Source organism: Quercus suber, unplaced genomic scaffold, assembly GCF_002906115.3.
Source record: "Quercus suber isolate HL8 unplaced genomic scaffold, Cork oak 2.0 scaffold_263, whole genome shotgun sequence".
NCBI classification, from domain to species: domain Eukaryota; kingdom Viridiplantae; phylum Streptophyta; class Magnoliopsida; order Fagales; family Fagaceae; genus Quercus; species Quercus suber.
The window spans coordinates 270,317-287,445 of NW_027069719.1; the positions used below are offsets into that span (position 1 = coordinate 270,317).

The following is a 17,129-nucleotide window of genomic DNA, read 5'->3' on the forward strand; positions in this document are numbered from 1 at the left end:
TTAAATGTGAGGTCGATTCTTTTTCCTTGCCATTGAAATTTTTATGGCCGATGGTTCTGAGAGCATCGTGCCAATAGAGTTCAGGTGCAAGCGTGGCCAGGTTCTTCGTAAACCTTAAACCTTAGGAAGTTCTTTAATTTTTCTTCATGATCAAGCTTAGTCATGATATTTTGAAAATGCTCTCAAAAATTCTAGTTGCCAAGCTTCCAGGTTCTTCAATTCTGATGTTCTTTATCATTCATAATTGATCAAATCAAAGTTATGTCAAATGTTGTAACACAAAAGTTATCCATAGAATTTCTGTCTTGTAAATTTTATTAATAACTTCGCTTTAATTTTGGGTAATTTTTATGGCTTATTTGTGTCATTTTTGTGTGCAACAAGAAGTCTATCTTAATAAAATACCATTAATCATAATTAAAAAAATAAAAAGTTTCTGCAATTTCCAAAATTCTGCTTCTCTTTGTTTGAAAAGGCACATTTGCCTCACAATAATAACATAGCTTGAAAAATACACAATCGGTAACAATTTCCATTCATTGTATCATCCAAGATAATCTGCTGAAAAACATCAATGCAGAAATGGTACCATACACATGTACACAAATGACCTGAGTGCCAGTGTTTACACAAACGGGGACAAAAAAAAAAGGGCGCTTTGCAATTCTTTTTACTGAAAAAGATAGTTATACAAACCTACAATAAGAAAAAGGAGGGAAGCCAAGGCTACAATTTCCAATCAGTTTTTTGCACTTCTGCATTTAGTTCACCTCATCTGCAAGTCATGGTATACTTTACAAAGTGCTAATAGCACAACCTCAATTTGATCACGAGTATGGTGAATGCCAGAGAATTCCTTTCCCCTCTGATTTCCAGTGAAGCAAACAAACACCGAGACCAACCAACAAACAAATAGCTCAAACCCATCTGGTCAAAAGCTAAAATGATTGAACCAAATGGGGAGCAACTTTTGTTCATCGAGAATGTAAAATAAATAATTAATCCTCTCTAATGATGAACCTTTGCACAGAAAAAGCTACATTGGCAGGAAAAGAAAAACAAGCTCTTCCAGCTAAAGACAATCAACTTGATGTCAGCGATAAACTCAGGTGTCATCAACTTGTGAGTGAAAAACAAAACTTGGGAATGTTGTAGTGATATCTCTGTCCAAGAAAAAACGGATGGATGTTAGCATCAAGAGCTTGAATTTAGAAATTATTCATGATGGAGAGGCCATCATGCTCTAAACATGACATGAGCAGTGAAATACTAGAGTCTATAATAACAAATAACACGCGTCCCATCAGTCTTCCATCTTTGATGACATATTAAGTGATTCTCATTTGTGAACATAGAGCTGTTATAAATAACTTACTTGAGATATTGAAGAGTCATGTTTTTCAGAAGGGATGGATGTCGTAAAACAAGGTTTCGCCACTCTTCCTTGTCAATCTTCCCATCATGCTTAGTATCAGCTTCCTCAAATGTCTAAAATAACCAGAACACTAACATATATGTGAGAGGATTACAATTGCAATATCAGTCATATATGCATCCACAAAAGATTGATTAATTCTACACATCATCCATATATGCATTCACCACAGGAATTTTACTGCTACAAAACCAATGGTCTAGTATTATAGAGTTGGCATTGGCAGATCCATCTTGAGGAATTCAGACGTTGGAAACTCCATTTGTTAGTTACACCAGTTGCAATGTGTCCATCTTGAGGGTGGATTTTGTGGTATTCAGATTCTTCAATCATGGCAAAGAGAAAATTTCAACAAAAATAATTTCTACTCCAGAATTTTTGGATGGAAATTACCATGAGAACAGATGATAACTATGTGATATTTACTAACATAGAAATTTGCTTGCCAAATTGGTACATGGTTGCTTCATAATCAAATATTAAAATGGGAGAGAGAACTGTTTTATGTTATAGGGTTGCCCCTGTTACATTAAAATCATTTAGCTCCCACTTTAATAACATCCCCATGGGGATTTTCAGTGTCATGCTTTATTACCAAAAAGCATGCTCTACTACAAGTAGTTTAATGCTAAATGCTTTCCTGTAAAATAGTTGTTTATTATGCTTCCTTGTCAAAACTCCCCATTGTAAATCCACATTAATCATGCATTTTTTAGAACAAATAAAAACTATTCAATTGAGCAACCTTTTCCTGACAACTTCAAGAAAATAGGCCTTCACAAATGGTCTGTTGTTGGATCATATCCCTTTTTCTTGTTTTAAATAAAAGAAACAAGCAACATGCCTTCGTTTTACTTCCATTTTTTTTCAAGAAGAATTGATTGCCATGCATGAAGCAATGTGGCTCTAAAAGGAAACATTTTTGTTTTTAATTTGTTACTCACACACACAGTGGGCCCTAACCCAAGATCTCACCCTCTATCCCATTATTATGGGAGGATGTTAAGAACATATTTTGTGTAATTGGCTAATCCTTTGACAAAACGCACTTTACCTGTATTTTGGTAAATCTAGGATGTGTTTAATACTTGAAAAAACATGTTGTTCAAGTCTAGTATTAAAGCCATGAAAATTGGACCAAGAAACAAGTGAAGAAAAGGTGTTCATTAAAGCTGGACAGATAGCTCGACACCTGCGGACAAATAGCTCGACAGCTGCTCGACACCTCTTGATAGCTGGCTATCTATCGAGCTTTTTACGGTGTTTTCTTATCGCAATCTCGACACCTTCTTGACAGCTGGTGGATCGATCGAGAAATCTTCTGTTTTCTCGATAGCTTCTCGACAGATAGCTATCTATCGAGATTCAAAGCTCGACACCTCCTCGACACCTCCCGATCAATCGAGGTTACGGGAAATCAGAATTTTCAGATTTGATTTTTGGGTCAGGCTTTTGTATTTGTGTAGGGTTTCTTCTCTCACAACCCTAGACCTATATAAGGCTTATTTTAAAGGCCGTTACATAAGAGAATACAAGGAGAACATATGCAAAAGGTGACCGATGTCTTATTCTCTCTAAAAGAAGCTACTGCGTCTTTGCGCCTTAGGGTTTTGTAACCAAGTGCTTCCTGATCTTCATTGTTGATGAAGTAAAGAATTTTGCAACCAACATTCTTCTTCCTTAAGTTGGCGAGTAAGTCACATATTGGGATTCATGCAAAGGAGTTAGTCACGTACTGGGATCCGTGCAACATAAAAAGGGTGGCGTTCATATATTGAAGAGTTCAGAGAATCTGAAGAGGTAAAAGGTTTCTGCTATGAGTTCATCTACAGGGATTGTAGAGTCTAAGGACAAAAGTTTTGTACTATATTTGAAACTTCTCTTTACTATAGTGGATTGCTTTTCGGGAAGGTTTTCCCCCAGGTTTTTTACTGTGAAACTGGTTGGTTTCATTGGTTTTCCTGGGTCATCATATCTCGTCTTATTTATTATTTCCGCTGCATTCATTATTGACATGATATTGATGTTTGTTTTTTTTTTTTTTTTTTAAACAAGTTTTATTCATAATAAATCTAATTAATAACTTGGGTTTAAAACTTATTAATTCTATTAACCGGGGTCTAAATTTCCCAACAGAGGAGAAATTGCCTATTCAGCTATAGCTCATTGGCAACTTGGACAGGAAACATATAATACTGAGAGCAAAAATAAGTCAAAACACATGGACTTGATCTAAAACATATATAGCAATGATCAATATCATTAAGAATTGAAATGTGAATTGAATTAAAAAAAGAGAAAGGAAGTACCTTATCAATTATGCTTTCTATCACATCATCTGAAAGATTCATTCCAGATTCAGCAAGCGTGGCCACTACCATTTGCTTTACCTATTCATTAATATGATCAACAATCAACTCTCTTTAGATGCATGCCCGAGTAATTTTTCTTCAAAGAGAGTAGAAGAAAAACTAAAGTTGTGGCAGGTATGAGATACAAAGTTAGGCAAATGCATCATTAATAAACTCATATGAATCAGTTCCAAAATTTTGATGTAAAAGCAATTTAGAAGATGGAAACAGCAAAAGGGTGAAAGTGATTTTATCATCATGATTGGTCCATGCAAAAACAGAAGGTGTACTTCCACTTTCAGTGTGGTTGGGATCAGCCTGCTGCACCGGCCTAGCTGGCCAGCTCACCAGATCAAGTCCACTGCAACCAACCTCTAAACCTACAAAGCATGACTCTACCATTGCAAAGGTGATATTAATTGCACGTGAAATCTTCATTCATTGCTAGGGAGGCTTGAGAATTTTGAATCTTCCCATAAGTGGGTATCTGGCTGCCATATAAGTCCTAAAAGAGTTATTTTGACCTTATCTTCAACAATGTATTTAGAAGTGAAACATGAGAATCTTGACTTTCGAGAACTTGTAGCTTCACATTGGAAGCTGTGAGGTCCTTTATGAAAGATTCATCACTTATGTATTCGGCCTTACTTAGTCAGCCCTTTGCAAAGCTCACCCATTCAAAGCCCTAAAGTTCTAAGAGGCCCCTATCATGATTAAGAATGAGCCAGATTATGATTTCAGTCAATCAGTCCTCCACACTGATGCTTCAAATATGTAAAAACTCTCTATTATATGCCTTGTAGAATGGCACTTATATATTCAGCCTTACCGATTCAGCCCTCTGCAAAGCTCACCCATTCAAAGCCCTAAAGTTCTAAGAGGCCCCTATCATGATCGAGAATGAGCCAGATTATGATTTCAGTCAATCAGTCCTCCACACTGATGCTTCAAATATGCAAAAACTTTCTCTATTATATGCCTTGTAGAATGGAGGAAAAGAATACACGTGACTGAACCTAAGTAATCTATGGAAGATCCATTGCCAACCCCAAAATTTTGGGACTAGGGATTTTTTGTTGTTATTCCACGTATTTCCAGGATATGCAATTTTTGTTCAGTATTCTTATTTTTTATTAAAAAACAAAGAAAGAAAGAAAGAAAGAAAGGATTTCATATGAGCAATGAGCCAATGAGTGCCCTAATAGAAGTTTAGATAACTCCATTGTCACCTCAAAGAAGTATAAAATAGTCGGAGAAATATTTTGTCAACCACATTTTAATCTCCCACGGCTATTATCCAGAAAACTACATTATTCTAAAAACCCTAATAAATGAAAAAAAAAAAAGTTATAGAAACAACTAAATTTTCCATTTTTAAAAGATAAAATGCTAGAAATCATATAGTACACACACACACACACACAGTTTCTGTAGATTAAAATGCCAAGTACATAATTAGTTTTGCAAGGGTAGTTGACAAAATATGCTATATTCACTCAACAGCAACTAAGAGCAATACCTCCTGTCTCTCGATGAATCCTTGCTGTTTGAGATCATACAATTGGAATGAAACTGCAAGAAGGGAAATGTTATGCATCCCCACCACACAATCATAAGGCAATCACCAAGAGAGAAAGGGCTAACAAGAGAAAAGCTAAAACAGAAGAATTGAGCTATGACACCCCCTCAAATCCCCAGTAAAAAAAAATTATGAAGGCATAAAACAAGAATTGTACTCAAGCTACAGCTCCCTATCTCTCCACTAAATCAAGGCATTTAATTTGAAGGGATTTAATAATTTCTGAATACTTAGCTGATACTTACACTCGATCTTATCATCAATTGGTGCATTGGGGTGAAAGACAGAGAGAGCACGTGCAAACTCTTCAAAATCTAGTATCCCATTATGCTTTGTATCAAACAAGTCAAATACCTACAAAATTAGAAAAGCACATGGTTATAAATAGCACAAATCTTCTTTTTTTGGCTGAGGCACAATTACTTTCTTAGGGCTCATGAATGAACATGTGTTCATAAAGGATTTCATGTAAATTAAGGCAAGAATGTCGTTCAAGCAGTCAAGCTTAAACCAGCCTGCCATGGGTTTACATCCCAAAATGGGTCCAAAGGTTTAAAGCCAAAATAAGGTCGATGAACCTGTGGGTAGATATTTTAATTATATAACATGTCAGCAGGTCTACAAGATACAGAAAGGCATTCTAAGAAAATAATTTCATGTCTTCCAGGTGAAAAAAAAAAAATTATCTGGGACATAAGCGGATCAAAGCCAAACCAATAAAAACTGAAGAGTGGATATATAAAAAAGGAGTACCCGATCAGCAAATAAGCTTTCCTTTTTGTTTGTCTTAAATAAGGCCAGTTGAAATTCTTCCTGAAAGATAACATTAAGAGGACAACCATTATAAACACAAGCGAGATAATTCATAAGCAATATATATCAATACTCAAGCGAGATTATTTTTCCAGTTCAATAGGAGAGTTGTCATTACATTTAAATCAAATAAAACAAAGTCACTTTCTGCTTGAAAGTGCAAGGAATATAATAAAACTCAGATATAACTAGGATAGTGGTGTACATTACAGCATTTGGTACCTTATTGATTAACCCGTCATCAATTACAGCACTGCTTATCCTCTTAAACAGTTCATACAGCGCTTCTATCTCACTTACACTAACTGCATTTGAAGTAGGAAAATTTAAAAATCTTAGCATGCTCCAAATGTTTAAACTGCTTCATAAAGTGTAAAGATATAACTAACTAGCACAGATCAAATATTGGAAAATGCAGTGAGGTGGTGTTAAGAATCACTTAGGATATCAGCGAGGGATCACATCACCCATGAGGACCTAGATGTGCCCCTGGGGCTATTGTTGCAGCATGTAGAAAATTGAGAAGCAAAGTACATCCTTTCCCTAGTTTTAAGATATGCCTTTTTTTTTCCCAGATAGGTTAAAAAAAGAAAAGAAAAAAGATCTTGAAACAGCTGAGCAGATTCCCATTAAAGAGGCCTCAGGTAATATCAGTTTTTTTTTTTGATCAATTTGTAATTTGGAAATAAAATGAGCTGTTCAAGTGTTCATAATCAATAATATTATTAAAAGAGACAACTCTTCCATAACTTATGTTCCCAGGCAGTGGCGGAGCCAAGATATTAATCCAGTGGGGCAAGGTTAAAAGACAAGATTAAGAGCAAATAATTCTAAAATTATTAATCAGAATTAATAATAATAATAATAATAATAATAATAACAATAGCAATGTAATTGTAATACAAAAAATTATTTAAATATAAATAATAATTTTTTTTTCAAGTTTATTAATTTTTTTTTTTAGGTTATTTTCCCTAGCTTATTAGGTACAAACTTTTCAAAATATCACTTCTTTCTAGTTAGAGTATATTAAAACTTTACTTTAAAATAAGCCAAATGCGCTACAATTTTAAGCAATCAATACAAAAAAATTTCAAACATTAAATTTGATTACTTAAGAGTAAATTAAGAAAATAATTCAATGTTATATGTGCATTGATTGTTTAAAAAGGAAAAAAAAATTAAATAGAATCTAACATTTCCTTCTCTTTCAATTATTCAAAATTTTAGTTTGTAACAAAAACCCTAAAAAGTATGGACAAAGTTAGCTAAAAATGGTTTGACCTAAGTTTTTTTATTTGAATTTTTAAATATGGCTAAAGGGAAGTAGAATGGGATTGGAGAAAAAAGGGGAGGGTCATGGAGTAATGTATGACTTACAAACCTTTTGCGTTTAATTTTTATACAATGGAAGAATAGAGCCCCATGTTCTATCACTTCCATATTAACATTTATACTGTTATTGTTCAATAAGATTGCTAAGAGACTACAGACGGAGTATTGAAGGGAGGGGGAAGATGGGAAGGTGCTGGGTCCAATTTAGTGTATCTAATTTCAATTGAAGATCATGTGAATTGGAGTTTTGAACAGAAACCCTTTGCATTTAATTTTTAGTTTTAAGTATTGTGGGAGGATTTCAAAGTGGTGGTGTTAGTTTTTAGTTCAACACAGTCTAGTAAATTTGGTAGCTTTGTTGATATTGTATGGAGCAAGTCAAAGGATTTTTTTGGCAGGATCGGGCAATTGCCCCCTCTTGCCCTCCCTGGCTCCGCCATTTTTCCCAGGTACACTTCCTGACATCTATAACTGGAAAGTTTATCAAAGAAGGCAACATACAGACTGTCTCTCTTGCAAGAGCTTCTGGATCTTCAAGACCCTTGGGTTGCTTATATATCTCAGTGTCACAACAATTTATGAAGGCAGCACACAAACGCTTAACACCGTCTAAGCACTGCACCATGATCTTTTCCAGATGTCAAAACACTCCATACCTGTGTACAAGGAAAAGCTAATTCTTGAAATATGAACTCTCCAGCTAAGAGAAACCCAAATACTAGTCATTAATTGAAGAGAACAATTTTAACCTTTTTTACTTCTACAGCAGACCCATGCCTAAATAGTGAATGGTTAAGGAAACAAAGAGCACACCCCAAAAAAAAAAAAAAAAAAAAAATCTAGAATGCTTATAACAGCTAGTTTACTCTTGCCTAAACTTGCAAAAATTATCAGCATTTGCCGAAATTAAAATTGTATTCTTAAAGACACAGGACTGTGATGAGAGTATATTGTCCTACATTAAAGCATAAAGGTTATTTGTGGCACATTGATGTGTCATCAGCCCAGTGAGTTTGATGAAAGTGACAATAAATAGTGGAGGTGATTAACTGAAAATCAAGTGGGTTATCAAAAAGCACCGCTGGATAAAGGAAAGGCAAAAAAATGGCTATGATCATAAACATATATATCATCTTTATAATCCTGATTAGAATGTCCAAATTAGCTGACATCATACGAGATGAAAATATGCATAATCAGCACACACACACACACACACACAAAACCCCGTATTTAGCAGATTTTTACAACAATTTCCATTTTGTTCAGTTTTCTGATACCCTTCCATTTCGCTCATTTGGAACTAACAATCTTGATCTCAGTCATGAATCTACTTGAGCTTTATGCATTAATATCTAATTTATTATTATTTTTCTTTATTTTCAACATTACTTTAAGTTCAATTAACCAAAAGTGATATTATTTAAAAATATTACGAAACAAGTAAACTTTTACAAATATATTTCAAACCATTTCCAATTTTTCAGCCTTCTAGTGAAGCTATGATTTTTCTAGAGACATTTTTCACATCAGGAATCCAGAAATTAATAAGCTGATGGAATTGGCTACCCAAAATATTGACTTCATATGGTAACATTAACTCCAAACAGAGGGACCTTGACATAAATGCATACAAATGTACTGTTAACATTCCTTTGTATATATAGCATGCTCATTAATGCATTACTCTTTTTCCACACAATTACTCTTGTTTCGCACTTTGATAAAGTAAGAGTACAAGCAATCTAGTTGTAATTTAAATTTTGGGGTCTGAACAAGCTCTTGTGTTTTAGCACAAATCTGAGCTTTCAAAAATAAAAATAAGCAAGCAATTGTAACAGGTGTCTAAAGAACATTGTATGCAACCTGAGCCCAATTTTGCAGAATTAGATTCTAATACTGCTAACATATGTAGCAGCATCAATGATTACTTTGAAGTCCCACCCAACATGCAACAATGAAACTCAATCATTTTTTGTCACTATAAATACTTATATACATAAATATAAATAAAAGGAGAAGAAACATCAGAAACTTACAATTTGTTTTCAACCCTGGATATTTGTAAAAATCCAAAACCTCCCCCCCCCCCCCCCTTCTTCTCTCTTCTTACCAAAAACTAAGCAGATGTGAATAAATATTCCTCATACCATTTTTGAAATCAAAGGATGGAGAAATTCAACATGTGACAAAGGAGTCCAATCTATTCTCTTCGTCACCATGTAGATTTAAGAAATGAAATTTCAGAATCTAACAAATTCTTTAAAGTCAGCTGATATAAAATTTATGTTCCTTCTTCTCCATCCTCTGGGAAACAACATATTATAAATGCAATGTCATATTTCACTAATAGAGAAACTGCTAAGTTCAATAATAGATTCAAAATCTTATTCCAGCATGTGAAAAAGGAATCCAATCTGCTTTTTTTGTTGCATGACATAAATTAGAAAAAGGAACAGAAACATTGGTATCCCATCCTACATATCTTTTCGTTTTCCTCCATCTCAGCAACAAAGAAAGCCTATGTGGAACTGCAAATGCATGCACAAATGAAAAATCCAAGATTTTATGCATGGTGAAACTGCTACAAATATAGCAGAATCAATAACTAGTTTGACAAAAGAGAAATAACAGATTCTTTTGTTGCCGTGTAAATTAACAAAAGGAAGGTAAGCATTGGGACCTTATATAATTCGTACCCTAGACTGTGCTTTTTCCTTTTACTCTGTCCTCTTGGCAACAACCAACGCAAAATTGTGATATAAGAAACTCCCATACAACATATAAAGTTAAGCATAAGTACATAGCTGTATCAACAACTGGATTCATATTCCATTTGAAAACAATACAGAGGAAAAAAATCTGCTCCTTTGTTGCCACGTAAATTAATAAAGAAAACGAAACAGTAGGATCTTACTTCATTCATACCCTGGATCACTACAACAACTCAACATTCCTTTCCCACAGTCTTTCCTCTTAGCAACAAACAAAGTGTATGCAATATGAAAAACATCCACACTCTTGGTGAAATTAAACCTACATATACCTTGCTTATTAAAGCATTTATATTGCAATAAAAGAATAGCTATATATGCGCAGGTAATGGGCAGCAGGCTAGGCCATGTTCTTTCTACAATCATTTAACACCATCAACTTGCAGCTCACTGTGATTGCCCATGACAGAGAAGTTTTTGCCTTATATTCTAGATGCTTAGAATTAATTCATTCCCAAGTAATTCTTCTGTGACAACTCAAAAGTTTGTTAAACCAGGTGAATCTTTTGGGGATTCATTTCCATTCTTTAACATAAATGCTTAAAAAACATTACCTAAAACAGATAAATTAATAAATGGCGACCCAAAACTATGAAAAACAGACTTTAATCTGACAGAATTTGCCTTGAAATCAACCTGTTAGGTTAAATGATTAACTTCACAATTTCCAAACTACTTAAACTTTTAAGAAAATAAGTAATTTTTCCTGGTATCAAAGCAGAAGGCCTGGTTCAAATCCTGTCTCCATCTTACCTTCCACTTAAAAAATTCTCATATGTTGGGTCCCACTAATAAGGGTAGTTTAGGCCCACATGTGGGCACGGAGTATTAGATTAAATGATCAAATTCACAATTTCCTAATAGTATAAACTTTTAAAACAATCGATAATTTATCACTAAGAACTTAGTTAATAATAAATAGATATTAGAGGCAAACAAATCAGAACCCATCAATACCATTGTCAATTACATACATTTGCAAACACATACACGGACAAAAATACATCCAGAGAATGCAATGAATAATGGCAATGCAACAAACAGAAACACCAACAGATGCCAATTCAAAGAAACCCGAACTTTCTGGTCTAGGAACTCAAATGCCACCATTGGAAACCAAAATTGAATAAGACCCATGTCAGATCAAACAGAAGCCACCAAAAAGATTTGTGCTTTTCATGATTTACACGACAGAAAAAATTAATTAAATTTTTTTTTTTTAAATGAATGATAACATGAATCAAGTCAAAGAGAAGGAACTACAACATAGATGGATATAAAGGGCAAGAGGGGTTTTTACCTTTTAAGAAAAACCAAGAAAGCGGAAAGAGGAGAGAGCCACCAACAAGATGAGAAGGAAAAGGAGGACGAATCAAGATTTCCAGACATGACTAACGAACCATTTTTTTTTTCCCTTATGTTTTTATAAATAAACAAAAATAAAAGTAAGAAAGAAAGCAGCTTTCATGGTATTATGGAGTTGGGGTTCTATTCTAGTTTAGTTTTAAAAAGCAGGTTCGTGTTTCTGAATTGTGGTTAACAAAAGGGATACATCAATCAAACAACATCAAAAATGGTATCTGTGTTTCTTAAAGGTGTGAAGCAGACTAGTAGCTGGCTATATTCGGAAGGTAAGTGTTTGTTACATGCACTTAACAACAATTTTTTTTTTGGGTTAAAAACATGCGTAAAAATAAATGTGAGTAAAAATACGAGTAATAATGTTTAAAAATTAAAAATTATTATTTAAAAGCATATTTTTTATTGTTTAAAAATATGTAAAAATAAGTATAAGTAAAAAAATGTATAAAAATATATGTAATATTATTTAAAAATTAAAAATTATTATTTGAAATGATATATCAAACACTCCTTTTAGCGTGCAAAAACCAAAGGTAATTCCCTAAAGACACGTGGCTCTTAGTCCGGGGGGTCCAAGAATCAGGTACAGTTGTGAACAGTAGAGTTAGGTGGTCTCGCTGCTGTCATTCACCTTAGCATAACCATAAGTCCATAAGTATATGGACACCAAATATATTTTTTTTCTAACTTTTTACTTAAACTTTGATGGATTAGCATATAATATAATAAAAGCGATATTATAAGTGAATTCATAAAGGACTTAGGCTACTCCAATCCTAAGTTATTGGTTATTCAACAGGTTTTCAATAATTTATTTGTAGTGTTTATCAAAATATATATTTTTTAGTAATTTTTATGCTAAATGTGTATCAAAAATCTAAAAATTATTTTATTTTTTTTAAAGCTAGTTTTTGTTAAATTTTAGAAAGAAAAAAAAAAAACTGAGACAAAAAACTTAAAACTAAAGGTTTTGGGCTAAACAGACAGTCAAACAAATTATGAGAAAACATGTGGGCAACATTGCTCATCACCTTGTATAACTCTGCAGTAAACTTTTGGGTCAAAGTTGCCACGTCTTGCTTAGGACACTGGATAAGGACAAGGCGGAGTTTGGATAGCGTTTCCAGCTTGCGTTTGCGTTTGCGTTTGCGTTTGCGTTTGTATTTGTGTTTGCATTGTTTTTTAGTAGGTTTTGTGCATTGTTTATAAGACTTACAAGTACTTTTTTCATTCAAAATAACTTTAAAATTAGGTCCCACGGCATTATTCATACTTTTAAAAATTATTTTGTTATAATGTTTTCAATAATAAGCAGTATCCAAACAGAAGTGTTTGTTTGACAAGATTATTTTTGCTAACTTATTTTACTATTTAATTTTTTTTGCTATAATTTATGGATCTTACAGCACTTTTTGTACTATTCATAAGTTTTATTGTACTATTTTAAAAAAATTTTACCTTTATTTTCAATATTTTTAACAATTTTTTTTTTAAATTTTAACAAAATAAACGAGTTTGAAACATATCCTTAGTGTACGTCGAAAGAGATTGATTGAACCGCCCTGACTAGGCTTGGCTGATGTGAGATATGGTTTACATTTTTAAAAAAAAAAATTTTAAAGTAAGTCTTTTTATTTTGATTATAATAATAGTTGGCTTTGATATGAATGTTATAGGGGACGTGCTCTCAAAGGTATTGTTATGGAAATTCAAGCCAACTTTAAGATTTGGATATGGTATGTCACGTGGGAAGATGGGGCTGTCTGGTAGAAGTCAGAGAGAAGAGGCCGGACATTCTGGCATTTTACTCCATTTTATTTTTTTAATTGACAAAATGCCCCTGTTTCGAAACTATATAGGTGCGTGCCCCTGTTTCGATACTCGATGACCCTAAAATTGAGTTACTTAAAGTACTCGATCGGTTTAAAATCGAGTTATGCCCGATCAAACTTAAAAAAAAAAAAAAAAAATTCATGAAACTCGAGTAAATGGAAATCGAGTTCCAAAACGTCACTATAGGACTTAAAAACGCCGCTATAGGACCACTGAAACCTAGTGTAAAAATTTTTTCCAGAAAAACGCCACTATAGGGATTAAAAAACGCCGCTATAGAGCTTAAAAACGCCGCTATAGGTCTCCCTGAATATTGGGCGATCACACTTGTAAATTTTTTTTGCATGGAACTCGATTTCCCTAAGCTCGAGTTACATGCAAATTTTTTTTTTTTTTTTTTTAAGTTTGATCGGGCATAACTCGATTTTTTACAAATCGAGTATTTCATTGAAACTCGATTTTAGGGTAATCGAGTATTGAAACAGGGGCATATCCCTATATAGTTTCAAAATAGGGGCAAATTGCTAAATAAAAAAACAATTAGGGGCAAAAGGCTAGAATGTCCAGAAGAGGCCTATTAATTATTATTAGGTGCCTTGGTGGTATTTGCTGTACAATATATTTATATATATATATATATATAATGAAGTCGGGTTTAAGTTATATTTAGTGTACCTCTAGTAATGTTACATCATTCAATATTTTTTAATTAGATGTGAATTTTGATAATTCTATCATTAGTTTTATTTTCGTATATCCTCTATGCTTGCAAATTTTCATGGTGATCAAAAATTAATAACCATGTCATCAATCAATTATTTAAATTCAAAATTTTCATAATTAAAATAATGCATAAAATGTGAGCTTATAGATCAGATAATAAATGACGTCCAATTGACATGAAAATTGGCAAGAATGTTAAAAAAACATATAAAACATTTAATCGAACGGTGAGATTTTCAAATTTTGAATTTTATAACAAGTTATTAGGTAGTATAGCATTGCTTAGAGCTACACAAAGTGTAACTTGAACCCAACTATATATATATATATATATAGATGGGTTCAAGTTACACCTGGTGTAACTTCAAAAGAGTTACACATTTTTATAGCCATTGATTTTTATGAGTCCAAATATTCTGTACTACTTTTTATGTACTATTTTATATTCCACCAATTACAACTTACCATGTGTATGATTGCTTTCCATTTTAAACTTCACTTATTTTATAAGGAAAGTAGAATGAAAATATGACGAGTAGTGATTGGTGGAACATAAAGTGATACACAAAAAATGGTATAGAGGATTTGGACTCGATTTTTATAAGACCTAGTGGAGAGAAAGAGAGTAATTTCTACTATCATTAATATTCTAGAAATTAATAACTTAGCTGCCTCCACAATAAATGTATATTATTTTATTCTTTATTTTCTCAAATTCCCTTCTCTTTTTGGCGTCACCTCTACCACAGCTCCATCTTGTTCAACATAAAACCAGCTAGGTTTATGATTAGGTTAAAGAACTAAACGTATTAAACCAATTGGGTTTCAGATGGAGACGCACCCTCACAAATACTAGCTATAAGTATTGTCTCTTCAGACTTCATGGTTAAAGATTGAAAAGGAAGTATTGATTTTGTCTGCCTTTTAGAAGCAAATGGTACACACAGACAAAACTAGATCAATAATTTACAGAGTCTCCTTTATTAAGCTCTCACCAATATCTTTATGTATATGAACACAAACCAAGCCATGGAATCATCAAGTTTTATCTTTAACAATTACTTCTTTGTTGTAAACTTTGGACACCAATTTTGCCACATGGTGACAGTCCCTGCACATTTTAAGGTTCTTTACAATTCTAATTTATAGCTGCATATGTATTACAAAGTGATAATGGGTTTAGACCAAAACCATCATTTTTAACCAAGGACCAAGCCTTTCTTGCCACCATCGAGTTTTACCGAGACCCACCCTTTTTGAAAAACCCAACTCATTTAAGAATTAAAAACCACCTCCAAAAAATTTTGTTTTTGAGAAAAATAACCTCCACAAAATTGGTTTAAGTATGTTTTGTTCCTTTGCTGATTTTGTGGCCAATGTAATAAGGTAGAGCCATGGGAGAGATGAATTAGATAGAGAAGGTGCATAATTTTTGTACAAAATTGAATAATAAAGAGATGTACATTAATTTCTGGGGTAATTATGCAATTAAATTTTAATATATTAATGATGTGAAAATTAGTGTCTTTCTCACCATTAGATCTTATAAGAATCAAAGGCTATAAAAAGGTGTAACTCTTTTCAAGTTACACCAAGTATAACTTGAATCTATCTCTCTCATATATATATATATATATATATAGTAATTCTTAAGTAATTCAAGCCAACTTTAAGATTTGGATATAATATTTCACGTGGGAAGATGGAGTTGTCTGGTAGAAGTCAGAGAGAAGAGGCCAATTAATAATTATTATTAGGTGCCTTGGTGGTATTTGTTGTACAAAATATATATTTTGAGTAATTCTTAGGTAATTCTAGGCATGGAAAATGGTGTTTTTTCATCTCATATTTACATTGGGGTCCACTTATTGAATTTATAGTGGAATCGACTATAAATGTGAGAGAAGTAAGCACAATTTCTCTATGTTCTAAAAGTACTTAAGAATTTCCCTATATTCATAAGCATACTTTTTGTTGGTAAAACACATGTTTGTATCGCATACAAAACATATGCAGAGAAAAAGTAATGGATCTACTTCTTTTGCAATTGATAACATGTACTATGTAAATTTCAGAATTTAAGAATAAGAGAGCGTACCTTGGTGCAGTGAAATTCAAAACCAAAGATTAGAAATACTTAGGAACATTTTTAATCTTCACTCCAATTCCACTTATGCTCTAGAAGTGTGGTATCTCAATTAGTTTATATGTATGTGTTCAAGAGATAATAGGAGAGTGGCTTACACTCATATATACTTCATTTCATTCATCACAAAATTTTATATGTTTCTCTCCTTATATATAACTAATTATCTAATTAGGCTAACTTTTTGGGTCATTCCAATTGGGTTTTAGTATGTGGCTTGGAGTGGAACCAAAAGGGACAAATAAGACACTAGCTCCAATGAGTTTTGAGCCTTTTTGTCAACTCTTAACAAGCCCAAAATTACCATTAATTATATTTAATACCACTATATAAATATAATAGCACTCTATGCCTTATTAATAAATTATATCCTAAAACTTTATTATACATTCAACCCCTTCATTAAAATATTCGTAGTAATACAAAGTCATGAATGTTGACTGCCATTTTACAGATTACTACATCTTAATCCTTGAGTACCCGATTTAATCCTTTAAATTATTTATCATATATTTATGAAATCCAATTTCATAAATATATATAGTAACTTCTTACTAAAGTAGTTAGGCCTAACATTCTGAATAACTAAACCCATTAAATTTATCTCAATGGAGTATTTTATATCTCTGTTAAGAGATTATGAATTTCATCTTGAGAATATATATTCTTTCAACACTAAATGTGGCTACCCAACATACTAAGGTTTTGATTGTAACTTTAGATCTCACTCCTGATATATTAAAGTAACCTACACTTCATGATCATGTTCATTATTCTC

At 32.8% G+C, this 17,129-nt stretch overlaps 1 protein-coding gene across 2 annotated transcripts; it reads right to left on the reverse strand.

Annotated features, from left to right (window-relative positions):
* Positions 1-504: 504 nt before the first annotated feature.
* On the reverse strand, positions 505-11,903 carry LOC112038791 (calcineurin B-like protein 3). Of its 2 annotated transcripts, none has more exons than XM_024071644.2 (9): positions 11,588-11,903; positions 8,015-8,169; positions 6,401-6,483; positions 6,119-6,178; positions 5,611-5,719; positions 5,306-5,358; positions 3,745-3,825; positions 1,376-1,505; positions 505-1,163 (listed from the first exon to the last, which is right to left on the reverse strand). In XM_024071644.2, exons 2-8 carry the CDS (start codon positions 8,136-8,138, stop codon positions 1,401-1,403), a joined length of 615 nt encoding a protein of 204 aa, XP_023927412.1. In that variant the 5' UTR covers positions 8,139-8,169; positions 11,588-11,903; the 3' UTR covers positions 505-1,163; positions 1,376-1,400. The 2 variants fall into 2 exon arrangements, with proteins under 2 accessions (XP_023927412.1, XP_023927411.1); XM_024071643.2 differs by having other exon boundaries at positions 1,376-1,488; positions 11,588-11,899.
* Between the last annotated feature and the right edge of the window lie 5,226 nt (positions 11,904-17,129).